Below are 27,711 nucleotides of genomic sequence, written 5' to 3'. Positions count from 1 at the left end.
TGAGCCCCCCGAGAAGGGGTCCCCGCGGGAGCCGCCGCCCCCGGCCCTGCCCGCACTCCTGGGGCCGGGCAGCGGCCGCCGAGGGGCTCTTTGTTTACCAATCGGTGGCACGGACCGGGAGAGCAGGAAATTGCGTCTGTGCCCGGGCCGTTAATTTAAAATCGCCCCTTTCCCCCATCGCCTTCCCCACGGCCCGCTCCCCGCCGCGGCGGGGGCTCGTCCGCCCGCTCCCGGCTCCGGCGGCCGGGGGATGCGCAGAGGAGCGCGGGGGAGGGCCGGGCCGGAGGAATAAGGACCCGTCTTCTTCCCCGGTCCCACCCCCGGCCGCTTCCTCTGCAGCTCCCTCCCATCGGCCTCCCCTTCCCCTCCGCCCCCCTAAAATCACACACACACCCCGCTTCTCCCCATCTCCCAATACTGATTTCCCCGCACGCGAATCCCAGCGCAGCGCGGCGAGCCCCGGCACCGGCTGTTCCCCCGCCCGCTCCCGCCGCCTCCCCACCGGCACCGGGACCGGGACCGGCGCTCCATGGAAGGGCAACGGCTGCGGCCGGAGCGCCTGAAGTTTGCCCGGAGCGAGGTGCCGCGGGAGGTGGAGCTGGGGAGGGCGCAGAGCTGGGGGGGGCTCGGTCTCCTATCAAAGTTTTTAACTCCTTTTTACCCCCCACTCGCACCCTCTCGGGACGCCCCGACGTGTCCCACCGCGCCCCCCCCCGCCCCCGGTACCACCCCTGGGCCGGTGGAGCGGGGGTGTGTGTGCACGGTTTAAATGCCAGCCCCCGGGGGGGGAGCGGGCTGGCTCCGCCGCGGAGAGGCGGGAGGGCGACGGGCCCCTGGCGGTCTCCGGCCATGGGGGTGAGCTGGGGCACGGTGCCCCCAGCTCTGCCAGGGCGCTGAGCCCCGGGGGGGGGTGGGGGGGTAGGGAGGGGCGGGGAGGGGAAGGGGTCTGGGGAGGGGGGGGCTCCCCTCCCCCCCCCGCCTAGTCTTGCCTCCTCTCTCCTTCTCTCTGTCTCTTTCCCTCTCTCCCTCCTGATGTTTGATCCCGCCGCGGCGCCCGCAGGGATGAGCGATGGAGGGGCCGAGCCTGGCAGGAGCCCCGTGCTGCTGGCCGAGCCCGCAGCCACCGGGCGGGCCCGGGAGAAGGCGCCGACCCGGGCGGAGCTGGAGAGCGCTCTGCGCGGCGGCGGCGGCGGCCGCGGCGGCTTCAAGGACATCCCGGGAACGTCGGCGGTCAGCCCCGGCTCCTCCAAGGAGTGCGCCCCGGACAGCGAGAGCCCGTCGGGAACCGGCGAGGCGGACTACTGCCGCCGCATCCTGGTGCGAGGTATGGGCAGGGTCCCCGGGCCCCGCGCTGCGCTCCCCACACCGGGGCACTGCCCGGCTGCACTCGCCCCCGCCGGCCGGCTCCTCGCTCCTCGCCCCGGGGCCGGGGGGCAGCGAGATGGGGCACGGTGTGTGTGTGTGTGCGTGTGTCGGTGTCTCCCCGCCGCCAGCCCCGGCACCGCTTTCAGCGCATCCCCGGCCGCTCCCGGGCGCTGGCCGGCTGCGAGTCCCGGCCTCCCGGCCCCTTCGCCGCGGCGGCTACTGCGGGCTCCGCTCCGTGCGGCGGGGCCCGGGCCGGGCCCCCAGCCCGCTCCGCCGTGCGGCTCCCGGCAGCGGGGCCGGGCGCGCCCCGCCTGCCCGCCTCGGTTTGCGGCCGAGGGGCCGCGCTCGGCCGGGCGCAGCGGGCCGAACGGGGGGTCAGGGGATCGGCCGCGGGGCCACAGAGCCCCCGGGCCGGCCGAGCCCCGCCGGGGGTAAGGGCGGGCAGCGGGAGAGGGGTGAGAGCATCGGCTTTGCTTTAAAGCGTTGTCGCAGGAGAAAAGCGTCATGGAGCGGTGGCGAGTTAGGGGCTATTTTTTTTTTTTTTTCTCTTTATAATATCGCTTGCTCGCCCGGGGACGGGAACGCGGCGAGCTCGGGACGCGGCGGGACCCAGAGCCGGCGCATCCCGCCGAGCTGCCCACGCTCGGCCGCCCGCCGGCCCGGGGCTCGGCGGCAGCAGCGCGGCTTGTACAAGGCGAACCCCCAAAGTTTGGGGTGCCGCGGCGGGGAAGCGGCAGGTGCCGAGCGCTCCCCGGGGCGGGGGCTCCCGGGGCGGCGGCGCGCCTCCAACCCGAGCCCTCCCCGGGGATGCTCCGCCGCCTCCGCCGCAGCCCGGGGAAGCTCCGCGGCCGCTCGGTGAGCAGGGCCGAGGCCGCCCGGCCTTTGCCCCGGCGCCGAGCCGAGGGCTCGGGCAGGGCGGCAGGGAGCGGAGCGGCGGCCCCGACCCGGCCGTGCCCGTCCTCTCGTGCCGCCCCGGGGCCGGTGGGGCCTGGGCCGGGTCCCAGCTCGTTCGTCATCCGCGGGCCTGGCACGGCGCGGCTCGGCTCGGGCACCCCGGCCCGCCCAGCGGGTGCAAACAGCCCTGCCGGCCGCCGAAGCCTCTTTCCCGGTTGTCGGGATAGGTGACTGTCGCCGACAGCCCGGCTGTCGCAGCCCCAGCCCTCCCCGTGCACCTCGGCGGGGGAGCGGGCAGTGCTAGGGAGCAGACCTCGGGGTGGCTGCGGGCCCTCGGTGGTCGCCCAGGCCGGGGTCAGGCCGGGGTCAGGCCTCCCCTCCGCCCGGCCTCGGCCTTACCGGGGCCGCCCCGACGGGCCCGGGGCAGGGAGCAGACCGGGGGTCGGTCCCCAAGCCTGGGGCAGGGTCCCCGCTTCATCCGGCCCCGGGGACCCCTGCCTGGCAGCGGCTGGTCTCACCATCTTGCTGCAGCCTTTACGGCACGGACAAAATGGTGGCGGGGAGAAACGCTGCAAACCAACAGGAGCGGACCCGAAATAAAGCGAGGGGACAGCGGGGGGCACAGCCGGTGGCGGGGCCAAGCCCCTCGCTCCAGCCGTGCCCCGGCCGGGCCGCGCTCCCGGGGGTGGGGTAGGTGCCAAGCACTGGCCGGCGCCAGGGAAGCGCTTCCAGGTCAGTTTTCTGCAAAATGCGGGGTTTTCTTAAAAAAAAATAAAAATTTTTGAAATATATTTTAAAATCTTTTTCATTTCGGCCCTGGCTGTGGGGGCCGCTCCCCACCATCCCGCTGCCTGCCACGGGGCTGGGACCGCATCTCCCCGTGGCTGCCCGGTGTGGAGTGGCTGCCCCGGGGCTGCCCGTCCCCGGTGGCTTCGGTGTGGCCGGGGCTCCTGGTGCGGCCTCGGCCTTTGGTGGGATCCCGTTGGGAAGCGGCGCGGTGGTCTGTGCCCAGGTCCCGCTCGGCCGGGACAGCACGGTACTGGGCACTGGCCGGGACGGAGCCTCCAGCCGGCGCAACGGGGCGCCCGGCCATCCCCATCTCATCGGGGCGGCAGGGCTGGCGGCCACCCTTGGCCGCGGGTACGGCCGGGGTGTGAGCCGGCAGTGGGCAGGTGCTTAGGGGATTAATGGGACGAGCCGGGCCGCTCTGGAGCTGGTCCCACTGGCAGTGTGGGGGCTGCAGCCCCGGTGGCAGCTGGAAGGGGAGGGGGCAGATCCCGGGGTGCTCCCTTCCCGGCCTGGTCCTGTGGGGGTTGCCCCGGCACTGTGCCTGGGGGATGCGGGTGGGTGCAGGGACAGTGGTGCTGTTTGGGGGGCACCAAGAAGGGCCGCGGGCTCCCGTGCCCCCAGGCGCATCCCGAGGCGTGTGTGCCGCCAGCCCCGGCGTGGAGAGGGATGCATTTGGGGGTGTCGGAGCGGGCATGCACCCCAGAAATGCCCTGGCAGCTGTGTCGGTGCAGAGACCCTGTACACATGGGTGCGTATGGTGTGTCCCTGTGCAGGGGAGAGGTGTCCCTCGTGCACATGCGTGTGCGCGTGGTCTGTCCCTGGGCCTACCGGGCCATCTGTGCGTGCCGGCTCCGCTGTGTGGGTTGGTGTGCAGGATGTGTCCCCCAGCCTGCTGTGCTGTGCTGCAGCGTGTGCAGGCTGTGAAATTGCTGTTCACCAGCTCAGGGTTTCCTGAAGCTGCTGCCCACTCGCCTTCCCTCCCACTCCCCCGCCGCCTCTGCCTGCCCTGCCTCGTCGTATTTAGCCACTATGGCGGGGAAGAAGTCAGTGACCTTGGCCCCAGACCTCGTCTGGGGGGTGTCAGTCCCAGGCCTGGTCCTGGACATGCTGCCATCAGGTGCAGCCTGGCCGCAAGAGCAGAACCTGTCGCCTCAGCCCCGCCGGAGCAGCTGCTGGAAAACCCTGGACAGCCACGGCAGGACCTGGCGGGTGCTGGGGGTCTGGGGTCCAGCAGCTGATGGGCTCTCAGGAGGGGTTTCTGCAGGCAAGATGGTGTTGTGGCCTTCCTGGCATGGTGGGGGTGGCCGTGGGCCCCCCCAAAACCTGGCCAGCCAGGCAGTGGGGAGGATCGGCGGTGTGCCATAGGGCTGCGACCTGCTTGTGCTGCGGGGGCTGCAGCGGGGGGTTTCGCCTCTTCCCTGCCACACTGGCACCGCGGGCTCTGCTTCCTTCCCTCCCCTCCGCTGCTGTGCCCAGCCCGCTCCCCCCACCCCGTGCCCCAGCTGCTGGGGGGAAATAACAATAAATAATACCCGTAATAATGCCGGCAGCGCCGTACGGAGCGGTGAGGGTGGAGGGGCAGCTACTTGCAGCTGCGGCTGGGAAGCATGGGTGTCTCTGTTAGCCACTAGTCGCTGGCAGCCCCGGCTGTTGTTGTGTTGGGGGACCATGGCGTGGGCACGGGAGTGCGGACGTGGTCTGGGCATCATCTCTGCAAACACGTTTTCCCTTGCAAAATGGTTCCCAGGCTGGCGTCCTGATCCCACTGGAGATTCCCTACCAGAGATACCTCCAATCCCTTTCCTTTCTGGCAGCCCCATGCTCACCCATGGAGTTTGGGGGTGTGGATCGGAGCCCACACTGCTGGTCCCAGCAGACCCTCCCCAGTCCCTCTGTGGCCCTGGTTCTCTCTGTAGTGCTGTGCTCCAGCTTGGAGTGGGCTGGCCCGGCCGGGATGGTGCCTCTGCCACGTACCACAACATAGCGGTGGGAAACCGGCTTCGGGACTGGGCACCCTCTCCCCACCCTGTGCTTGCCCCCTGCTCCCACCATCCCCATGCCAGCTCTGCTGTCCCTGTGCCGGCTCCATCATCCCTTCCCAGGCTGCTCCTCACCGTTTTCCCCCTTCCTGCCCCAGCAATTTTATAATTCTTTCACGCCTGAGTCAGCCAGAAAGAGATAAAGCCACTTACCTCCAGCCAGGGCTGGGGGGACCTCGGGTCCCCCTGGGCTTGGGAGCCAGGAGCCCTGACAGTGGGGCCCAGCACCGGGCACCCTTTAGCCAAGAGCTGCCCCAAAGCAGGAGCTGCTGCTCTTCAAGAAAATAGCCCTTCAATGAGAACAATTCTGGAAAGGAGGGAATTGTAACAGAGATAATTTTTTTCTGGAAGGACAGAAATAAAAAATAATATATATTATTATAATGAAAAAAATTAATTATAACTCTTTCTTGGTATAGAACTCCTTTCTGCTTCTGGCTTTCAGAAACTATTATTTCTGTGACTAAACAGTCTGTTTTCCTTAAAGACTTTTTTGTTTCTATTTATCTCTTTGAGGAAAAAATAATAATCGTGAAGACTTGTTACCGTTCCCTGGAGGTTTATAAACTTGCAGTATTTGGGGCCAGAGGGGACAACCGAACTATGGGATGTTGCTTCTTTTAGCTGCAGCTTGGGGGATTTTCACAGTTACTGCTTCAGCGAGCCCCCCAGGTGGGCAGCAGCCCTGATGGGGTTTAACTCAGCTTTTCCTCCCCCAGTAACTGGCCTTTTGGTCCAGTTCCGCCACTGCTTTTCCTCCCCCCCCCAGCTTTTTTCCTCCCTGGAGACTTTTTTTCCTGACAGCCTTTCTCCCCGCTTCCCTCTCAGATGCCAAAGGGACGATCCGGGAGATCGTGCTCCCCAAGGGCTTGGACCTGGACCGGCCCAAGCGGACGCGGACATCCTTCACAGCGGAGCAGCTCTACCGCCTGGAGCTGGAGTTCCAGCGCTGCCAGTACGTGGTGGGCAGGGAGAGGACGGAGCTAGCGCGGCAGCTCAACCTCTCCGAGACCCAGGTAAGCGTCGTGGCGGCTCCTCCGTGGTGGGGACGTCCTGGTGGCCCTGCAGCGTGTCCGCATGCAGCCGGGTTGTGCCGGCCACCGGTGTGCTGAGGGTAGTGGGGACAGGCAGAGCAGGCAGCAAGTGGGGCTGGGGTGGTTGAGAGCCGGGGCTGAGCTGAGTCCCCGGTCCCAAACCCAGGCGGCGGGGCTCGGTGCTTGCTGGGGTGGAGGAATGCTGGCCAGTGTTTTGGTCAGGAGCTGGGGCTGAGCGTGGCCAGGGAGAAGTGTTCATGATGCTATGGGCAGTGGCTCTCCTCCAGCCCCTTCCTCTTGAGCCAGAGGAGTGGTCAGTTTAGGGTTAGAGGGGACAAGGGGCAGCCCTGAGTGGTGTCTGTTGGGACCCCCACCCTGCCAGTTGTCGTGCTGCTCCCCCGTGAGCAGCATCCCCCTGGGAGGCTCTGGCAAAGCAGGGAAAGGATGAGAGCAGGAGGGCATCAGCAGGGACCCTTATGGCAGCACCCACAGTGCAGGGTGGGCGAGCAGGGTCAGGCGGTGTTGTGGGTGCTGCTGGGATCAGGTATTTGGCTGTGTACGAGCTGGATGGATCCCACATGGATCCTGCACCCCGCCGCTCCCCCCTCTCTGTAGCCTTACTCTCCCACTTCCAGCGAGGTGGGATGCCACTGGGGACTGTCCTTGCAGACTGGGGGACCCCTGAGCTGTGGCGTGGCCTGGGCATCTCTTCTCCATCACACCCCACATGCCCGGCGCCCTGGGCATCTCTTCTCCATCACACCCCGCATGCCCGGCGCTGTGCAGAGCTTTGCCAGTGGGGTGGGATTTTCCCGGTTCTTCTCTGCCAAGGTTTGCCTAGTGTGGAGAGAGCTGGGCTGCTCGGAAAACCCTGGGTGAGCAGAGGTGGGAGAGGTTGCGCGTGTTTGAAAGTTGATGTTGATGTCTGCTAAGCAAATAGTGCATCTGCTGGGGTTGTGATGGTTTTGGCTTGAAAATTCATGCAGAAATAGTAAGAATAATAAAATTAATGGAGTCTGCAGTGCCAAACAGCACAGCTGGGAACTATGGAAAAACCCTGTCAGCCCCTTCTCTGGCCAGTAATGCATATTTGGAGGCAGCTACGTGGTTTCACCGATTCAGATAGGAAATAATTTCGATTTTTTCAACCCCCTCATGGAATGAACCTATCCCAGCTGTCAGCAGCCAAGCCCCCAGCTCCAGGCTCCCCCTGTGTGCTGACGGGCTTTGGTTTTGGGGAGACCCTGTTGCTCTGTGGTGCTTTGGTATTCGTTGTGCAGCTGCTGCACGATCCTGCAAGGGGGATTAGAGGCCCTGGTGCACAAAAAATAAGTCGCTCTCGGCTCTTTTGGTAGCAGAGTGGGTTTGATTTTTGGTAAGGAGCGGGTTTCTGTCTGCGGGATATGTGCACAGAGGCGCTGGTTAGGAGCAAAGCAGCTGGGTGCTGCACAGGGGTCCCTCTGCGTGGGGTCCCAGCTGAAGCTCTGGTCCCAGCATCACCTCCAGGGAGCTGGGAGGAACATGGGTGGGCTTGGCCGTGCTGTGCCGGGGGAAGAGCTTCATCTCCCTGGCAGGCACGGGAAGGGATGGGCAGCCGGTGCGTGGGGCAGAGGGCTATGCCGAGCAGGGTGCCGGCTGCCGCAGCCCGGGGCCAGGAGGGCGCAGCCTCTCCATAGGGACTGATGTCTGCTTATTTACTGCTTGCTTGGTGCCTCATTGCTGCCTTCATCACTCAGTGAGAAAATTCACACCCTGTAGGCCACGGCTGTCTCTTCTCTTTTGCTTCCTGCATCCTCTTTTCCCCATCTCTCTCCTTCATCTCTGTCTTTTTTAATCCCTTTCTGTGCTTTTCATACCATTTCTTTCCCTACAGCAAACTCCCAGTTGTACCTTCCTGGCTCTCTGCTGCTGTCCGTCCCTCCCCAGCCACCACCTTGCCTGGGGATGGCAGTGCCAGGCTCAATGCCTGGCTTCCTCCTCTCATTAGCAGGGTGCAGGTCCTTGTGGGTCATGGTTTCAGGCTCTCTGAACACTCAGGCGTCACCCCCCACCCCAGTCCCTTGCTGTTCTTGTGCTGGGAGGCTTGTCCTTGTGGATGAGAGGTTTCCTTCATTGCTGTAGGAGCTAGGTGATGGCAGGGTTTTACAAGACCCCGTCGATCTGGAGGGTATTGTGTGGCTCCATGCAGCATGCTGGTCTGGTCTAAATGTGGCTGGGACACTGGATAGTCCCCACCAACTGCTCCTGTCCCACCAGGCTCCTCTGTGTCCATCAGCTCAGACAGGGAGAAATCCAACATTTGCAACAATCAGAGTATTTTGGATACTTCTGGGGATTTTCCTCCCAGCGTTATCCAGCAGCAGCTCCCAGGGCTTAGGGCAGTTCATGGTATAGTTACTCCATCTAAAGTTTTGTGGGTGGATTCCCGACCAGCAGCATCTTGTGGCTCTTTCTTGGTTGACATTTGCATTGTGCTGGTGGTTGGGACAGTGGGACGGATCCTTTACATCCCCTCACTGGGTTATATCTCTGTTTCAAGGTTAGGAAGCCAGCTGCTCCCAACTTTGCTCTCTGCTGGCATCCCCGGACACAATGGGAGCTCACTGTGTCCCACTATGGGACGGGAGAGCAAAGCAGAGGGGCATTAAGGAAGGGGCCCCCAAGAAGGTTTTTTTGTGTGCCTGTGAATGTTCAGGGGGAGAAGAATGATTCATCTCCACTCCTCTGTGAGAGGAGAGTGGTGCAAGCAGCGTGATGAGATAGGAAGAGACACGATGTCATCACAGCTGGAGAGCTGCAGCCAAGCATTCCTGTAAGTGGGTCCGCCGATCAGGCTGCACCTCTGAGAAATCCTGCTGGAGTAAAAAAGGGCCTCTTTTAGGCTCTTATTTTACTTTCCTGGCATCTGATCCTGCTTTTTGGCAGACTTCGAGGCAGAAGGCTATCGCTGCCCTTGGCAGGGAAGCCAGAATGACCCACCTCCATGCTGGGGAGCAGGGATCTTCTTGCTTTCTTGTCTCTGGCCCCTGCCTCAGGGAGGGGGGATCACCCAGGGCAGAGGGAGGATCACCCAGGCTAAGGCAGGGAGAAGCAGCACAGCCACTCCGTGCCAGGGGGAGGCTCAGAGCCGCGCATGCCGGAGCAGCAGCAGCTGCAGAAGCTGGTGCCCAGATGAGCCTGCCCTTGCCCTGCGCAGGGCCACCCGCTGTTGTCCCTCCATGGCCACCTTGCCATCTCTCCAGAGCCAGCCCTGCACCTTGTCCCCCATGCCTGCTTGTGGGGCTTAGCTAGGCCTGCTGCACCCAGAGCATGTGTGTGTGGGAGTTTCGGAACCACTTGTGCTCTGGTGAAGATGAGGAGGGTGCTTCGACCTGCCCTAGCTCTCTCCAGCCCAGGGAATTCACCTCATCCCTGCAGGGAGCCATGTACCTGTTCTGCGTCGCTGGGAGCTGCTTGGTCTCCAGCCCAATGCCATTTTGCTTTTTCTAATTAATCCATGGATATGGTTAGTGTTAAATGAGTTTAATTAGCCCGTAGAATATTTTCATTAACTTGTCAAGCAGCGGCCTGGAGATGCAGATGTTCCGGCTGCTGCATCCCAGGTGAGCTGTCATCCCCGGTGAGAGCGGCAGGGGGGCTGCCCCAGCCCACCCTGGCACAAGCCGTCCAGAATCTGGCCCCCTGTGCCCAGCGGAGAGTAGCCCGTATCCCTGCATCAGGCTTTCTCCAGGCAGCACATCCCAAGGCATTAGTGGAAAAGTGTCCCTTCTTAGTGTCATTAAGGGATAGAAAACACAAGGCAGAGAGGAGGCTGAGGCAGAAGGACCACGGGGGGGATGGCGAAGGGAGGATAATTCCCACAAATCCCCCGGCAGGAGGAGAGGCGGGATGGGCTCGCCGAGGGGATTTGCCTGGGCCAGGAGGCTTTGCTCTCTGGGTCAGGAGTTCAATGCCAGGCTCAGGTTCAAGTGACCCGGTGTATTTGCCAGCTCTTCTTGCCCTCCTTAGAGCAAGGACAGAGGAGTGACACTACATTGAGCAAGGGCCCCTTCTGAGGGCTGGGCACCCAGGTCATGACAGGGCTGGTTCTGATGTTCTCCACGCAGCACCCAGCACTGAGCTGCCAAGAGGCATCTCACCCCTTCCCAAAGGCAGGAGCTCTGGGGGACAGGGCTGTCCTCAGTTGAGGAGGGCACAGCTAGGAGCGCTGCTGGCAGCTCGTGGACCCATGCACCGCCTGGAAGATACTGGTGAACTTTTGGGCTCTTTGGCTCCTGTGCAGCATCTGAAGACCTTTTGTAGAGGAACGGTGGAGCACAGGGTGGAGAGAGGTCATAGCATCATGCTTCTTGCTTGCCTGGCCACTGGAAAGTTGATGGGACCCCCACAGATCCCCTGGTGTTCCCCTCACTGCGGTGGGCTCCATCGCAGCCGGGCTAGCGGGGCTTCCTGGGGACAAACCCTTGGGCTGTCCTTGGCAGAGGCTGGGCTCCTACAGCTCTGTCACTGCCGGTGGCCCAGCACCCTCCGAGCAGCGTGTGCAGCGTGGGGAGGGTACTTGCAGCACAGAGCTTTCAGGACTGTGATCCCCTCAGCGTGGAGCAAAGCACGTGAGAAAGCAGCTGAGCCAGAGAAGGGGCAGGAAAGTCTATTTATAGCCCGGCAATTAAGATGATGCAGTTAAAAATGAATCGCACCTCTACTCGTTAACAACTATTGGTCTCTGCAGTGAGAGAACAGTGAAACAGTGGTTGGTGCCAGCACAAGTTGTCCTCTCATAAGGAGAACTGCAGGAGGGCTGTGGTCTGGAGGAGGTGAGGGTCACCCAGAGCTTGGTGATGGGAGCTGCAGGCTAGGGCTTCCCCAGGGCACAAGAGGCAGGTAGGACCGTAATGCTGGTCTGCCTGCTCAGAGCAGCACACTCCTCAGCCTTGGGGCCTCTGTGAGTCCTCAGGGTGTGGGGAAGCTGAATTTTCGAAGTTTGTTGGAAAACCCTTTTCTAGACCATGCAGAAAATACCGGTGTCATGGCTGAGTATGTTCTTTTCTGAGGAGGCCTCCATCTTTCCACCCCTCCATCCCTCCATCCTTCCACCCGTCCTTCTACCCATCCCTCCTCCCATCCCTCCACCCATCCCTCATGCTCTGCTGTGCATAGAAAAATAGTCCCGGACATCTTCTGTGGTTCACGTTGCCTCTACCCCACTGCTCTGACGGCATTGCTGTTCCGTGTCATGGTTGCTCACACCGACTGTTCTCCTGTGGGTCATTGCTCCACGGGGAATGTTTTCTCCCCTCTGCCTGGGAAGCTGCAGCCCTGCTGGCACTGTGGGGTGCCCCATTCTGATGCATCCTGGTTTGATGCTTCCACCGCCAGTGCTGTTCCCAGCTGGGTGCTCCTGTCCATCCCCCTAGACTGCTTCTGGTGGAGCTTTTTCTGGATGGGCTGAAGGGTGCCCTGTTTTCCTGGAGGAGTTCTCTGCCAGACTGGGTCTGACTCAGCTTCTTGAGGGACCTGGGGTGCCTGGAACTGGCCCAGGGGATGTGGGGATGGTGGGATGGGGAGGCAGGTAGCTGGGGGAAGCATGTCCAACCGTGGTAGCCTGCAGTCAGCTCCTGCTGCCAAAGCCTTGGGTACCGAGTCTGCTCTGAAGTGAGTAGGAGGCAACAGGGCACATCAGCTTGGGTGATCCTGTATTCAATGACTCCCAGGTCGCATCCAGATGCTGGCTCTGATGTGGAAGAGAGGGGAGTCCTGGGTCCCGTTGCAGGAGGTGACCACTGGAGATGCTCAGTTTCTTCCAGGGTGACTCTGAGCATCTCCAGTAGCTTCAGGGTGCCTGTCCCACATGCCAGCCCGTGTCAGAGCACACTTGTGGAGTAAACCTGCTCACATGGACAAGCTAATCCCATCCTCTCCTCGTGGCGGGGACATGTGGTGGGGTTTACCCTGCAGCCGCGGGGCCCTGGGCTGGTGGCAATAAGTCTGTGTCATAACCAGGTACCACACAGCGGCAGGACCGGGCTGGCACAGCCTGCCCACTGCCTCCGCCTGCCTGACCCCAGCCCTCTGGGTTCCTCCAAAATGCACCATTTTGGCGTTTTGTTTCCCAAAGCATGTCAGGGAGCACTGGCTTCTTGGTGGGGGATTGGAAAACATTTCTAGGAGAGGAAAGGAGCAGCTCTCCTTCGGAGGGAATGAGGGGAGCCTCTGGAAATAGGGCTCTTATACAGGACAGCTGCCCCTGTGATGAATTAGATAACCTGAAGTATCAGGGTACCTCTACGGTTCTCAACTGGCACTAGGCAAAATGGCCGATAAAAGTAAATGTGAAATCATTGAGATTTTTGTCATTAAGCATTTTCGATCAGAAGTGCCTGCACAGTAAAAAACAGTTTTGATGGAAAATTTCAATACTAAATGTTGCGGGAAGGCTGGGTGTTTCCAGAGCAATCTCCAAGGCTTTCTCAGCACACTCCAAGTAAATATAATTTAAGAAAAATTGTTTCCTAAAAATGACAGTTTCTAATGGAAATTGGTTTGAGTGACAGTTTTGGAGCTGTCTCTGATGCTGGGGCAGGAATCTCAAATGTGATGGCCCAAACCCCAGCCGCTGCCCGGGGTCCCACGACCTGCCCGCACACTCTGGCCAGGTGCTGGGTATCAGACCCGCGGGGCCGGGGCTGCGTGGAGAATGTCCCTGCCGGGGTGGGATGGACAGTGTCTCCCATCCTTTCCAGGCAACATTTTCAGAAACCCCAATAAATGGGGGAAACCAGCCAATTCCTCCGAGGAGACCAACGGTTTGTCTCTACCCAATTTGGGTGTGTTGGAGGATGCTTCTCCCAGGTCACCTTGCTCTGGGGCCACCGGGCTGGGTGGTGAAGGACAGGTCACCCCTGGCAGACCTGCCTGCAGAGCCCAGCCCCCTCCCTGCTCCTTCGTTTCCATTCACAAAGGGCGTGGGAGCACTGGGATGTTCTGTTGTGAAGCAGAAAATATCCTGAATTTTGGAGCAAAGGCTGAGGACATGCTTCTGGCCGGGATTCTGGATCAGCGGTGGGGTGAGGTGGTGCTCAGGGGACAGGCTCCTGGCTGAGGGCACACAGCAGCTCGGGGTCAGGTCCCACGGTGGGCTGCAGCTCAGCACGGCTGGAAGCATGGCCCCGTGTGTGTCTGTCCTGGGTGCAGCAGCGGGTTTGGAGTGGGGGGTGGTGTTCAGGGGCGCAGAGGGGCTGGGGGAGAAGCCAAGGGATGAGTCCATCCCCACTCTGGCTGCAGCTGGGGAGAGGCAGATGGGTCATGCAGGCTCTGCACCGTTATGAAACCTCTGGGCAAGGCGGCTTTGGGCAGCGAGCCCGCCAGCTTACACAACGCCGGGGCCCGAGCCTGTGCCGAGCCTCACCAGCCCATGGCCCCACGCGGGACGGAGGGAGGAGGAGGAGGAAGAGGAAGGGTGGCCGGCAAGCTGTGGAGCTGGGGCTGGCTGGGTCTTGCCTTCCTCCGTGCCGCAGTGGGCATCAGCTGATGGCGGCGGGGAGCTAATCCGGTGAGGAAAATGACCTCGGCCGGCAGCTGTGAATAGTCCTGGGTGGCCGGCGTACCGGAGGTGTGCGCAGTGTGGGATGCATGATGGCACCGGGATCAGCCCCGGGGCAGGGCTGCCAAATAATAAACACCATTAAAAAGCAGTAACATATCCCCCAGCCCTGCCCGCACGGGTGCCGGGGCGATGCTCATGCAGGTCCTGGGGGAGGATGAGCGTCATTCCATTGGGAGGCCGAGGGGCTCAGGTGTTTTGGGGGCATTGGGGGATGCTGGTGTGTGGGAGCACATGTGCTGGGGCAAGCAGGCTGCAATGAGCAGGTGTGACATGCCCACTGCTTGGGACTGGGGTGGGCAAGGAACAGGGGCTTCGGGCTCCCACCGGCAAACCATGATTGCTCCGGAGTGACGTCCCACCGCTGCTTGGCCACAAGCCAGCAAAACACATCAGTTAGGTGCCAGCTGATATAAAAAGTTAGCTGAAGAGAGGCGAGGGCACTGCCCAGTCCTCGGCTGGCCAGCGTGGCCACATCCTGCTCTGCAGGCTCTGGGGTGGGGATGAGAGCATGTTGGGCAGCGTGTGGGGGTGGATGAGTGGAGCAGGGGCAGTGTGAGGCAGCTACTGGGCTGAAACCCTCAGCAGATCCCTGCATCCCTGAGCACCGTGGGGCAATGGGCTCCTGCCCTGTGCCTTTCCATCCCCGAGCGTGCGGGAAGCTTGGCTTGCTGGCAGGGGGTCTCTGTCGGGATTAACCGCTTGGAAATAATTTGTTTTGTAGCTGGGAGGTGTTTGTTTTGTAGCTGGGAGGTGTTGGAGGGCAGGGATCGGAGCAGCATCCCGGCTGCCAGCATCTGCAGGGCAGGCTGAGCCATCGGAGAAGGGGCTGGGGGAGGCTCAGGCGCTCCCTAGGTTCGTGGCACAGGGTAGGAGGGCCCAAACCACTCACGTGCTCCATCCCGGTGGCACCAGGCTGCCGGTAGCTGTGGAGAGCCATGCTCGTGGCACACGCTGCCCCATGGCTGCTCCCGGACGCTGCCGCACCGGGCTCAGCCGGGCTGCCGGGAGCAGGGCCAGGAGCTCCCGCTGTGCCATGGCACGGATGCTGCATGCCACCGCGCCTGGAGCTGGGAGCCTGCTCGGAGCTGACGCCACGGGCTGCAGCCGCCGCTCCAGCGAGCAGGGAGATGCCACGTCCTCCCTGCCTGGGTCTGTCCCCTTCCCCAGAGCCCTGCCTGCGCTGCTGCCTGTTCCCTGCCCGTGCTTGAGCGGGGGGGAACTGGGATGCTCAGTGAGCCCCTCGAGCAACTGCAGGTAGATGTGACCCCGTGGCAGATGGTGCGATTTGGGGGGTTTGCGTGTGCGTCTGGCCCCTCCGGTGCACACACGCGTGGTGGGGCATGTGCGAGCACAGGTGTGGCGTGCGGGAGCATGGCAGAGCAGGGTGCAAGCGTGCACACAGTGCGCAGAGTTTGCAGTGGGGGGGTCTTGAGCGGGAGCAGAGGGTGGCTCAGCAGCCTGCCTGTCCGTCCTGCTGCTGGGCAGGCGCAGATGGACAGATGGTGCCGTAGCAGAGCACCCGCACCGTGCCGCCCTGAGAAGTTCAGATGCTCGGTGACATTTTGCATCGCTTTCCCTTTGCGAGGAGAGCAGGTGAACCGAAGCTCTTCTGCTTCCCTCCCAGGCGGGGAGCAGCGGTGGTGCTCCCTGACACGTGGAGAGGGACGCTGGAGGTTCCAGTGGGCTCCTGGAGCCTGTTCCTGTAAGGGTGAATCCTTCCTCGTGGTGGGGGATCCATGTGCGGAGAAAAGCCAGAGGATGGAGAAATCTGTGGGTACATCTGTGACCCTCAGCAGCTCATTCAGTTGCATAGCAGGCACTAAGAGTGTGTAGAAAATAAAACAATATAAAAGAAAATGTTAAAAATAAAAAGAATTGAATGTAATGGAATAGAATAGAATAGAGTAGAATAGAATAGAATAGAATAAATATAAACAAGAATAGAATAAATATAGGGTAATATAAACCAGAATAGAATAAAAGGAAAAAAAAAAGCTCCTAGCTGCCCGGGTCAGACAGGCTGGGACCTGGGCAGCAGCGCGGCCGGCTGGGGTTGCTGCAGGGACCCCCCGCCGGGCTCTCCGAGGGCTCCACGTCCCACTCCCAGGCACGCTGTCTGGTGGTGGTGGCCCTGTGGACACTCCCGCTGCAGCAGGAGATGCTAGGGAGCAGGGGGAGTTGCGGTGTTGCTTTCCCGGCGGCAGTCAGTGCTGTTTCTGCACTTGCCTTGCCCTTCTCTTTGGAGGGCTCACTCGGTGTTTGGGCAGCGTTTGCTCTGGTGAGGCTCTTATGTGATCGGGGGGGAATGGGCCAGGGGAGAGCTTTTTTTGGGAAGAAGGGAAAACACGAATATTTTTATAATAATATATATGATATATATTAAATATATACAAATATATTCAACCTTTACATCCCTGCTCCAGAGCTGCTGCATGGCGCTGCCAGCTCCCCTGAGACCATTCTCCTGGCAGTTTGGGATTTGTTTTTTGTGATTTCTTTTCCCCTTACTCTCTGTAAATGGGAGCGTGGTGGGAGTCACGTAGCCCACAGCGGATGAACTTGCAACCCGAGGTCCTCGTGGAGCTGAGCCCCCTCCTATGCTGCTGGGTGACAGCAGGACTTGCAAGGAGAAGAGGGCAACGGGGTGGGAGGCTCCGTGGTGCCATGGGGAAAGCTACCGCTGGTTTTCACACCACGCACCGGGAAGCACATCCTGAAATGATGAAGCAGCAGGTTTCAACCTTCTGAGCTGCTTTTCCACCCAATGCACAGCTGAGTTCTCATACTCTTGGTCATTCCTAGTTGGACACCACATCCAGCCTCTCCACCAGCGAGAAAGGATTGACCTTGCTCTGAGCAATAGGTATCTCCAGCTTCTGGCGTGGTGGAAAGAGGGAGTGGGAACAAAATCTGCAGCTATGGGCAGGTCGGTGAGGTGATGGTGGTGTTTTATTGTGTGCTGAGGACTGTTGTAATGAGTCCTGAAAGCTTTGGGTGGGTCTGCCAGTCTGGGACAGACCGGACAGACCTGTTACAGCACTGGGGTTATTGCCTTCCTTTTCTGCTGGTGGGTATTGCAGTTCATGCTCTGGTGGCACCCACAGGTCCTGGGGTGTGTGTGGGTGCCCACCATGCTCAGTACTCAGACACCAAAGCAGAAGTGTTGCTGTCCCTAAGCAGAGGGACAGAGGGGTGAGAGGTGCCAGTGTCCCATGGGGTTGGTGTCAGAGGTGGGAACCGCATGCCTGTGTCCCAGCTAGATACCTTTGGTCCTGTCTTCTTCATATGCCGTGGGACGCTTAGACCTGGCTAAGTCTTCTAGGAAGGAATATGCTTTATTAACACTTTGGTTAGAGTCTCTGCTGTGGAAGCCAGTTCTCCAAAATTAACCTTATTGCTGTGTTCAGCCTCGAGCCATCTCATGCTGGCCAAGTACCAGCGCTCTGGGCTCTCAGTACATCCATGCATACATACGAGAGGGGGGATGCACGATGAGGTGACCACATTTGTCACACATGACCCACAACCTGCAGGTGAATGTGGATGGTTGCAGTGAGCTACGGCTCCCGTGTCCCTCCCTGGTGAATGCACACATGGCTGGTGGCTACTCTGCTGCTGTGTGGGTAGGCTGAGGGCCTGATTTTTTTATGGAAACACCTAGCCCAGGATGCTATTTTCCTGCTTGATTTTCCTGCTGCAGGACCTAGAAAAGTCACATGCTTCCAAGCACTAATGGACTTGAAAGGCAGATGGACCTTTCTGACCAGCTTGTAGGACTTTCCTCCTCACTCTAGTCGATCCAGGGCATCTCTCTTAGGAGAACCTTCTGTGCTAACCAGACAGCCCAGCACAATGGCAAGCACACTCCTGCCCCAGGAATGGAGCTCCACGGGAAGTTATCCCCATGGTCCACCTATAGTGTCTCTGCCATTCGAGTCTGCCTTGCTTCAGCCCAGGGATCATGTCTTACACCTGCTCACTCTGACAAGACATCCCCTGCTCTTACCAGTCTCTTCTGTGGCAAGAGACCGAGGAAAGCAGAATTTCCAGATACAGAAGCACAAGGGGTTTCATCCCGAGATCCCTCCAGCCACTCACCCCATGGAAAGGTGGACACTAGATCTGGTCACGGTGATGGATTGAATGCCCAGTGCCAGGACTCATTCTCCAAACACTCGTGTACATCTATAAATCCGCAAGCTGTGCTTCATACCTTCAGCATCATGCTCTCTCTTGCATGCCGTGTCTCCTAGGGCTTTCAGAGTCATCTTCTCTACACGGCTTGCCTTCTCCCTGTCCTCTGAGAGTCACCTTCCTTTTCTGGTGAACGCATGACCTCTCATGTCCTGCTCTTCAGTCGCATCCAAATGCATGTTGTTGTCTATTTGTCTGCATCCAGGCTTGACCTGACATGATTGTCACGTGTGGTCCTGGATCCCACAGACCCAGGCAGGGGATTTACAGCCTCCAGGAGCCATGGGCTCTTCCTGGGGCTCCTCTGGAGCAGGGGGAGGCTCCCCCCCCATCCCCATGCCCTCCCTGACCATCTGTCCTCGCTGCCCCCTAGGCATCTGGGGATTGGCCTTTCTCTCTCCATTCCCAGGGAAAAGGTGTCCTTGCTCTCACTTTCTTCTTCACCCCCTAGTCTGGCAGGAGAGCTGGAGGTGGCTGGTTTCCTCCCACAGCCCTTCAGTTATTAACCATAGCTCACCGAGCTGGTAACTGAGAAACAAAATATTGCGCACAGGGCTATGTTGCCTCCTCCATAGACGCTGGAGATGTGGTGTCCACCAGAGATGTGCCAGCATGGTCCTCCCTGCCCTTCCCCCAGGCCAGACTAGGAAGGGTGTCATTGCCCCATCACAGTCATGCACTAGTTCACCCAGTAACTTGGACGAGGAAGACAGCTGCTTTTTTAGAGAAGGAAACGAAGCCAATCTGGTCAAAGCAGATTTCAGCAAAGCACTCGCTAAGGTGGCCGATGGGGAGCTATGAATGAAACCACAGCAAAAGATGGGTAGAGAACTTGTGGTGTGGAGGAGAAACTGTAACTGAGGGGAGATGGTGGAGGGGATTGCTGAAAGACGAGGGATCAAGGCTGGAGGGAAATTACTCACGGACTTGTCAAGGACTGCGTCTAGCTGAGCTTATTTACATCTCCACTGGTAGAACTCAGGGCTTGATCATAATGGAGGATGAAAAGGACATGGATCTACTAATTAATGACAAGCTGTATATGAACTTTAGCCGTGAAGGCAAATGTGATCTTGCTCATCTGATATGTCACTAGTGCAGATGGGGAAAAGCTCACGTCAGTCTACGAGGCATGAGGAAACCTTATTTAGCAGAACACGTTCAGCCTGGGTCATGGTGTTCAAGGGCAATGGGCGCAGATGTGAGGCAAGGATGGGAGAACCTCCTGCAGGAGGATCAGGCGTTGGGTGAAGGCGGGGAGGGCTACAGAAAGTTTCTATCTATGCCTATCAATGGAGGTATCATCACCGGTGGCGTCAGCCAGCCCAGATGAAAGAGGAGTGAGAGCAAAGGATATTCTGGCTGGGAAGAGTCTCCCAGAACAGGGAGACAGGACAGTCTCCCAGCAGCAGCACTGAGGAGGAGGAACCCAATGGGTTTTCTTCTCCTAAGGACCATATTGCCACCCTTCCCCAGCTGAACCCCGTGTTGAGCCATTGGAGACTGGCGTCACCTCCACCCTTTACTCCCTCTTGTCCTTCAGTGTTTCCCCTCATGTCCCCAGTGGTGTGGAACTGGGTTTCAGCACCAGAAATTCATGCACATCAATATCCACTTCAGTTTCTATTGATCTATTTATTGGACTTCCCCATCTGTATTGCTGTTAATTGTTGGTATTCAGCGTCATACCCAGAGAGATGACGGCTGCCCCGGGAAAGTTCCTCCCCAGCTGACCAAGAGCTCCCGGGAGAAGTGGCAACACAAACCAAATCCTGAAATGCTCAGGAAAAAGGAGCTGCCGTGGCCAGCTGGAGGAGGAGGTGGAACAGAACAGACCTCTGAAGACCCTGGCAAGGTCCCTTTGCTTTTATGGAGCTGTGTTTTACAGCCTGTAGAAGACAACCAGAACGTCAGAGCTGACCTTAGGGGACACAGAGGCTGAGGAGCTTCTCTCCACTGGTGGTCAGTGGTGGAAGAGGAGAGAAAACAGTGCGTGGGGTGTAAAGTGATCCTGTCCTTGCTATATCTTTCCAGCCACTGGCATCTTGGGAAGCGCTCACCACGAGGAGGTGCCTAGATCTTCACGTTAAATCTTGATGGGTCTGTTCTCCCATGATTTTTCCGAGCCCCTTCTTCAGCCCACTCATGTTCTGACTTCCAGGGCACCCTGCAGCAGGGACTAACACCATCTGTGCTGCCCAAAGGGGCTCTGCCTCCCACGTTGCTGTGGTTTCTGGCTGCTACCTGGTGACAACACCTGATGCCTCCTAGTCCTTGCTTTAGGAAACCCCCTGACTCCCTGTGGCGGTTCCCCTTGCCTGCGCCAGCTGCGATGCTGCAGAGCAGGAGCATGCCGCACCTGCCTCTTCCCCTGGGGCTCAGTTCTTCCTTCTGCAGGGTGCTGTGGTGTCTCTGCTTGCCCTTTTTTGATGCGTGGTGATGGGGCTGTGCCTCCGCTCAGGTCACTGGTTCCCAAGTCAGTAAGAGCAGTAACCTATCAAGGGACACCCTGCCCTGGCTAGTGCTGCTCAGCACAATGCCAGAGTGGGTATAAGGAAGAAATTGTTTATGATGAGGGCGGCGAGGCGCTGGCACAGGCTGCCCAGAGCAGCTGTGGATGCCCCATCCCTGGACGTGTCCAAGGCCAGGTTGGATGGGGCTTGGAGCAACCTGGTCTAGAGGAAGGTGTTCCTGCCCGTGGCAGGGGCGTGGAACGGGGTGTGCTTTAAGGTGCCTTCCAACCCAAACCATTCCATGATTCTGTGATTCTGTGCCCTGTGGACTCCTCCTGCCATGTTAGAAGCTGTGATTCAGTGTGCTTTGCAATGCAGAGAGCTTTGCAGGGGCTGTCCGTGCCACAGTTTCCCTTTGCACTGAAACATGGTTTAGTGGTGGCCTTGGCAGTGTGGGGTTAGCGCTTGGACTCCATGATCTTAAAGCTCTTTTCCAACCTAAATGATACTGTGAAGTCCCTGTGCAGCCTCAGAGGGTCTCTGAGACCTGTCAGCATCTCAGGGTACCTGGAGGCGATGAACTCAAACCAGGAGGGCGCAGGGACCAGGAAGAGAGGGAGGAAAGCTGGGGGTAGGCTCCCAGCCTCCAAGCCTGGGCAGCAGGCTCAGACGTACACCAGGCTGAAGGAAGCAGGGTTTGGGTTGGGCATGCGACAGCAGAGCTCCGCAGCACCCTGGTTTGGGGCTGAGGGATGGAGATGGCTGAGAGGGTGGGCTCCATCCATCCATCTCCATCCTCCCTGGCACAGCGAGGCGAGGCTGGGACTGGGCTGCTATGCCCAGGAAAGGCCAGGAGATGCTGAGCCTGATCTGTGGGTGGTGGTGTCGGGAGTGGGAAGGGTGGGTGCTGGTGCACCCTCCCTGCTGAGGGGATGAGGATCCCACTGCCACCTCCCACTGCGCACCCGGCTGGGCTGGGAAAATGTGGCTTGTGGGCAGCTCCTGGGCACTTCATGCCCATCCTCAAGGACATAATCATGCTGATGGGGATTTTTTTAGGCTCTCACTCTTCCAGAGTTGGCTGGCTGGGGGATGCTTTGAGCAGAGCGCGCTGGGGTTCTACATGTTTCTGTAGGGATTTACAGCAGAAGCTTTGTTAAGATGTCAACAAAGATGCAGGACTGTGGGGCTGTGTGAGTCCCGATTGGCACTGCCACCCATGCACTGGGGCTCTGTGCTCCCCAGAATGTGGCAGCTCTACCAGAAAAGCTGGTGGGCTGCGAATTCTGCATCAGGTCGCTGTGCCCCAGGCTGCGGGACCGTGGGAGCAGAGACCCCTGCCTGTACCTGGGGGGGACAGTGGGGAGGGGATGTCAGCCCTGGGGACCTGGCTGGGCTGTGACGTGAGCCCTGCGGTCCCAGTGGCACTGAGGGATTCAGGATCCCTGTGTGGGGCCAAGCGAGTGAGTGGGCGTGCATGGGCAGTGAACGTCCTTGGGAGCTTCCATGCGGGGCTCTGTGGGTATGGGGGGGTAGGATGTGGGCTGGCAGTGGCCCGTGGTGCCAGGAGGTTTCAGCTGTGGGGTATGAGCTCAGCCCCGTGGTCCTGGTGTCCCCCCATTGCCCAGGAGCACCTCCCACTGCTCCTCCCTGAGCATCCCCAGCCTCTGGCCGGCTTCGCCCAGACGTCGGCTCCACTATTATGTCCCCTGAAAGGGGCCAGGGGGCTGAGACCTCCTCCACCCCCACGCTCCATTAGCTCTGTACTGTGGGTCTATTGTGCCAGGGGACGCGCGAGGGCTGTGTCAGTGAGTGACTGTCCTGCCCCAATGAGTTTCCGATGACTCGGATGAGTGAGACCTGCTGGCCCCAGAGCAGATGGGGACAGAGGCTGTGCCCGTGTGCTGGGGTTTACTCCCAGGGTCCCGGCCAACATCCAGTTCATCCACGCAGGTGCCGCCCCGCCATCCACCACGCTCTAATCCGAGTGTCTTCCCATCCGTCTCCTTCCCTCACCTCCATCTCCGTCCATCTGTCTGTCCCTCATGCCTCTCTCTGTCTCTCTCTCTCTGCCTGTCCTACCCCTCTGCTCTGCCAGGGAGGGACAGAAACAGGGGGCTGCCCTCCCAGGGGAGAGGTTAGGGGGTGTGGGGGCAGCCATAGGGGGACGGGAGCCACGGGCTGGGGACCAGCTCCATGTCCCACCCTGGTAAGTCAGGTGCAGTTTTGGGGCTGGGGGTGTCCCATGGGGGCCACAGTCTGGACTTGCTCCTTTGGCCAGAGGCAGGTTGGGGCGGGAATGTCCCCAACTGGGTTGGGGCACAGGAGTAGGTCTGTGCCCAGAGATCCAGGGCCACCAGAAGCCATCCTGTCCCCTAACATGTTCCCCTGCACCGTAGCAAAGCCAGGGACCCTCCATCCTGCCCTGTCTCTTGGCCTGGTGAGGGAAGGGTTTGCAGGTGGGGGCACAAGCCTGGGTTTGATGGCCACCACAGAGGAGAGTCCAGCACATCCCGTAGCGCAGCAGCCCCGGGAGAGCCAGCACAGGGCAGAGCCGGGCAGCAGCAGAGGGGCTCAGCCCCGGGCTTCTGGCTCCCGGCTCCTACCCCGGGCTCCCACCCCCAGGCTCCTGTCCCACTCTCTCCTGGTGACACCTTCCAGAATTTGCCATTTCCTTGGAAGCAGCAGGTGGGAGCGACTTATCCACAGTCCCTGTGGCGGGGGATGGATCTCACTTGGGCGTTTATTTTAATACGTTTCTCTCTCTCGTATCTCTCACTCTCTCCTGGTTCTTGCCTCTCTTTCCCCGGCCCCCCTGCACTCTCTTTCTGTCCGTGCCTTCCTGTCCCCCCACCCCGTCCCCCCGCTCCCCCCCTCAGGTCAAGGTCTGGTTCCAGAACCGGCGCACCAAGCAGAAGAAGGACCAGAGCAGGGACTCTGAGAAACGCTCCACCACCACCTCCGAGTCCTTTGCCACCTGCAACATCCTCCGGCTGCTGGAGCAAGGCCGGCTCCTCTCCGTCCCGGCCCCCCCCAGCCTCCTCTCTCCCACCTCCAACCCCATCGGCAGTCCTACGGGCAACGGATCTGGCTTGGCCACCCCGGGAACCACCTCTCCCGGGCTCGGCGGCGGGAGCAGCCCACCGGGACCGGGAGCGTTCAGCCTGCAGGTCCCTTCTCTTGCCTCTTCCTCCTCCTCCTCGTCCTCGCCCAGGCTGCCGGCCGCCCCGCTGTGCTTTGCGGGGCCGTTCCTGGGCAGCCTGCACGACCTCCCGGGCGCTTACGGACTGGGCACTTCTGCTTTTGAGCCTTACACGCGGCTGGAAAGGAAAGACAATTCTATACCCAGCAAGAAGCCAAGCCCTTAAATGAAAATGAGTGTCAAAAGGTGTCCCCCCCCTCCACCAGCCCCCACGTCCCCATGCACCCTGTGCCCCCACACGGGGTTTGATTTGGCAAGTGGGATGTGGAAGACTGTTCGCCTTCTGTCTGGGGGGTGTGTGTGCCCGTGCGAGTGTGTGCACACACGTGTGAGTGTGCATGCCTGGCCCCCCCACCCCCGGCACGCCAATGCAGCCGTGGATGACTCCCTGCAACTCCTTGCTGCAGGGCTGGCGCTGAACCTGCTCACACCTCAGGGGGTGTTCCTGGGTGTCCCGTGTCACCAGCGATGTCCTGTCCCTCACTGACGCTGCTGGATCTGCCAGGGCCACATTCCCTCCTTCAGGTATCGCCCACTCAGGGTCTGGAAGATGATGCTCTGGTCTGTGCTTCGTGGGTTGAGAGAGGAGCAGCTCTGGGCGATGGGGCACTGGGGGGGGGGTTGCTGGTGCCCCATGGTCCTTTGGCACCCCATATGGGTGGGACTGGAGAGCGCCGGTCCCTCTGGACTGTCACTCTGGGGTCTGTGCTGTTGGGGTCACGGCCAAAGCCCCGGGGAGCAGGAGGGCACCCCAAAGGGAGAGCAAAGGGCAGTGCTGGGCTCTGTCCCTGCCATGCCACGGTGTCCTTGGGCAAGTGTCAGGCCTCAGTTTCCCCACCTGCAAAGGGCTGGGTGCTCTGGCTGAGGCTGTCTTGGATCATCCCGGTGGCTGTGGGGTCCAGGTCCCCTCTGCCAGCAGTGAGCACCGCTCCTGTGGGATGCTTGTCCTTGGAGGGCAGGGGAATTGGGGAGGTTTGGGGGGGACCGACAGTGCTGGTCATGTCTCCAGCCCCCAGCACTGGTGGTCCCTGCGCTCTGGAGCAAGCGGCCACCCCAACTCCTGAGACATCCCCAGGCTCCTCTGTGCCTGCTTGTGCAGAGTTAACCATTGTCCTAGACCCTGTCCCACCCCAGCAAACCCCCAGGAATGCCGGAGAGGCCTTGGATCCCCCTGGGGGGGCTGTGGTGGGTTGGGGTCAGGCCACCATCATGCATCCCAACAAGGAAACTCCACCGAGGGGGATGCAGATGCATGGGCAGTTGTGATGCTGGGATCTGCTCCTCTGTGTCAGGTCAGGTCACGGGTCTCTTTGCCGTCAGCGGGAGCCCAAAGCACCCCCGTCGCCATCCTGGGGTGCTGGGTGCTCAGCGCTGGCACTGCAGCGAGCCCCACCCTGAGCACTGGCCTAGCAGCATCTCCCTGCCTTGCTCCCATCACCTGGCACAACCAGGGTCCAGCCCTGAGAGGTGCTGAGCACCCACTGCTTGCAAAGGCAGGGCCCTGCCCCTCGGGCAGCCTCAGCTGCTCTTCCCACCTCAGTACCCTGATTCCAGGGGGTGACGATGGCTTCCCGTAGGGCAGGATTTGGCCTCAGATGTGCGGTGCTGGGGCCATTCTCAGGCAGGGCACGGCACAGGGATGTTGTGGGGGAATGAGCTCCATAGGGTTGATGGTGGGCTTGGAGTCCTGCTGCTGGCAAAAATAAGAGAGACGTTGCATGAGGTGGCCCTTGGGGAAAGGGGCAGCATGGGCCCCTGGCATCTGCTGAGGGAGGTCTATGCTGGGCAGAGTCTGGCCCTTCTGTGGTGTGGGCTTTGCCTCGGCAGGGTACTCTGTGGTGGCATCACCTCAGCAGGATGCTTTGCAGTGGCATTGCCTTGGTGGGGTACCCTGCAGTGGCATCACTGTGGCAGGATGCTCTGTGGTGGCATCACCTCGGCCTGGTGCCCTGCAGTGGCATTGCGGTGGCAGGATGCTCTGCTGGCACAGCCCTGGCAGGACACCCTGCAGAGACATTGCTGTGGCAGGATTGGGGGGATACCCTGAGCCCCCTCCCTGTGCCCAGGAGCTGCCATGGGGCTCGTGCCCCCTGCACACCCCCAAACCGAGGGGCTCCCGCATCCTCCTGCTGCGGTTTCATGCAGAAGAATAATTACCACTGAGCAAGTCGCTGGCCTGACCCAGGCCGAGCGTCCCTGCGTGTGCTGCAGCCCCCCCGCCCAGGCTGCTGCTCTGTAGGGACTGGTCCCTAAGGGGGACACAGCTGCTAGCCCACCTGTTCCCAAGATTTTGCAGGGAAATATTTAAAATAAATGATTTTATGAAAAGGTTTCGGTGATTTTTATTTTTCCTTTAAATCAAGCATTTCTATGAAATAGTATTTATTGATCACCTCAAGTCTGGAGCACTTTATGGGAGTGAGCCCTCAGGTCTTGTGCTGCTCTGCAGAGCTCAGGAGGGGTCGGCACCCCCCCAGCTGCAGGTGGGGAAACTGAGGCAGGGTTTGCTCAGAGATGCAGGAAGCAGGGACAGCGTTTGGCTCACGTAATGACCTCCCCTCTCCTGGCCCACCTCAGACCACAGCTCGCTGCCAACACCTCCGTACCTCTCCCTAAATGTATTTGCTGGATCTCTTGGTGCCCTGGGGTGCTGAAACCCCGACACCCCAATGACGTATTTGACTGAGGTTTTGGATTTTGACAGGACAACGACCTTCTCCCTTCCCTTCATCACTTAATTTATATTTATATTGCCGTTCTTCATCCTTTCCCAGTCTGCAGATGTGGTATTCCAAGACAGAGAGCTGAGGCGGGCAGAGCAGGCAGCAGGGAAGCCGTGCCCACCTGGCTACGCCGAGATGGGGGAAATGCTGCCATCAAACCTCCCCAGGATTTGTTTTGCTTTGGTTTTCCCTCTTCCCCCTGGGAGCAGCTGAACTGCAGGAATTTCCGGAGGGTTTTGGACCCTGGTTCCTCCCACCCTGGGCTCACTGGGAGGAAACTTGGTCCAGTTTGATGGAGAAGTGACCCCCTTGCACCTTCATGGGTGGAGGAGGTTTGGGGGCATTTCAGAGAAAGCAAAATCCAGTTTTATTTTCGAGGGAACTCCCAAAACCTGGGAGTTTTTGGGGTAGTGGTCCTCCCAGTGTGTTCACCCAGCTCGAGGCATCTCATGGGTCTCCATCCTCCTCCCATGCGGGCAGGGGGAAAGGTGGAAAGTGAGGCAGGGAGGCCATGGGCTGCCTTGCAATGCGATGGGAAGCCCTTTCTGCCAATTTAAACCCAAATGCTGCTTTCACAAAGGCTCCAAACCTGATCCAAAGCTGCTGCTTCTCCAAAGTTTCTTCTCCCAAAGCAAACAGCCCCAGCGAAGCTGTCCTGGCGGGGTGGGAAGGTGCCGTGGGGAAGCCAGCTCGCCCCAGCCTGCCCCGCTCCGCTCGCCTCCGGCAGCTCCTTGTATGATTGGAAAAAACATAAAGGTTAAAAAAAAAAAAAAAAGTACTGGATGTAAAACTTTAACAAATAATGTGGTTTCTTATGGTTTCTAATGGTTAATAAAAGTTATGTCCTGCCTCCTGCCTGCCTCCTCCTCCTCCATCGCCTTTTGGAGTGGTGGCTCTCGTGGGGGGCTTGGCAGGGAGGTGTTTGAAGCCCGTCATTGCCTGCTCTCTGCTGTCCTGTGTGCATCGTCAGAGCCCCCCCCCCCCCGAGCATGCACACTCGGAGGTACCTCCGCTACAGCCCCCCCAGCAGCACACCCTCACCCCCCTCCCGATGCTCCCCCCTCCCCAGCAGACACAGGGCTGCCCTGTGTACTCGTCCCCGTCCCAGATGCAGCCTGACAACCCCCCATTACCCCTGGCACGAGGCTCCCTGCCCCCCCAGCCTGCCCCCAGCCCTGCCCTACCTCTGCACAGACCCACAGCCTGTGGTGGGCGGGGGGGGGTGCAGACCCCTCCCCCCTACCTGTGCCCATAAACCCACCCGTACCCCAGACCTCCCCCCAAACTGTCCCCACCTCTGCCCTTGCCCCTAATGCTGCCCCGAACTCCACTTTTACCCTATCCCTGTCCCCACACCTGTCCCGACCTTGTCCCCATCCCATCCCTGTCCCCATCTCCATTCCATCCCATCCCCA

The 27,711-nt window shown here is 60.1% G+C and overlaps 1 protein-coding gene across 4 annotated transcripts; it reads left to right on the top strand.

Annotated features, from left to right (window-relative positions):
• VAX2 (ventral anterior homeobox 2) lies at positions 1 to 27,112 on the top strand. 4 transcript variants are annotated; one of them, XM_056326557.1, is made up of 4 exons: positions 1 to 580; positions 1,061 to 1,324; positions 5,916 to 6,103; positions 23,251 to 27,110. In XM_056326557.1, the coding sequence occupies exons 2-4, from the start codon at positions 1,063 to 1,065 to the stop codon at positions 23,737 to 23,739; spliced, it is 939 nt and encodes a 312-aa protein (XP_056182532.1). In that variant the 5' UTR covers positions 1 to 580; positions 1,061 to 1,062; the 3' UTR covers positions 23,740 to 27,110. The 4 variants fall into 4 exon arrangements, 3 of the variants coding, with proteins under 3 accessions (XP_056182532.1, XP_056182533.1, XP_056182530.1); XM_056326558.1 differs by having other exon boundaries at positions 1 to 592; XR_008819835.1 differs by lacking the exon at positions 1 to 580 and having other exon boundaries at positions 955 to 1,324; positions 23,251 to 24,098; positions 26,348 to 27,112.
• The last annotated feature ends 599 nt before the right edge of the window (positions 27,113 to 27,711 follow it).

This window comes from Falco biarmicus, chromosome 1 (assembly GCF_023638135.1).
Source record: "Falco biarmicus isolate bFalBia1 chromosome 1, bFalBia1.pri, whole genome shotgun sequence".
Taxonomy (NCBI): Eukaryota; Metazoa; Chordata; class Aves; order Falconiformes; family Falconidae; genus Falco; species Falco biarmicus.
This window is presented reverse-complemented; position numbering and strand designations above follow the sequence as displayed.

What these genes read in the sequence shown, in the direction of transcription:
- VAX2 (XM_056326555.1), top strand. Translation starts at nt 1,033, where the DNA reads ATGTTTGATCCCGCCGCGGCGCCCGCAGGGATGAGCGATGGAGGGGCC. An exon ending in CCGCCGCATCCTGGTGCGAG is followed by an intron (nt 1,325 to 5,915) that starts GTATGGGCAGGG and finishes CTTCCCTCTCAG; the next exon opens with ATGCCAAAGGGACGATCCGG. An exon ending in TCAACCTCTCCGAGACCCAG is followed by an intron (nt 6,104 to 23,250) that starts GTAAGCGTCGTG and finishes TCCCCCCCTCAG; the next exon opens with GTCAAGGTCTGGTTCCAGAA.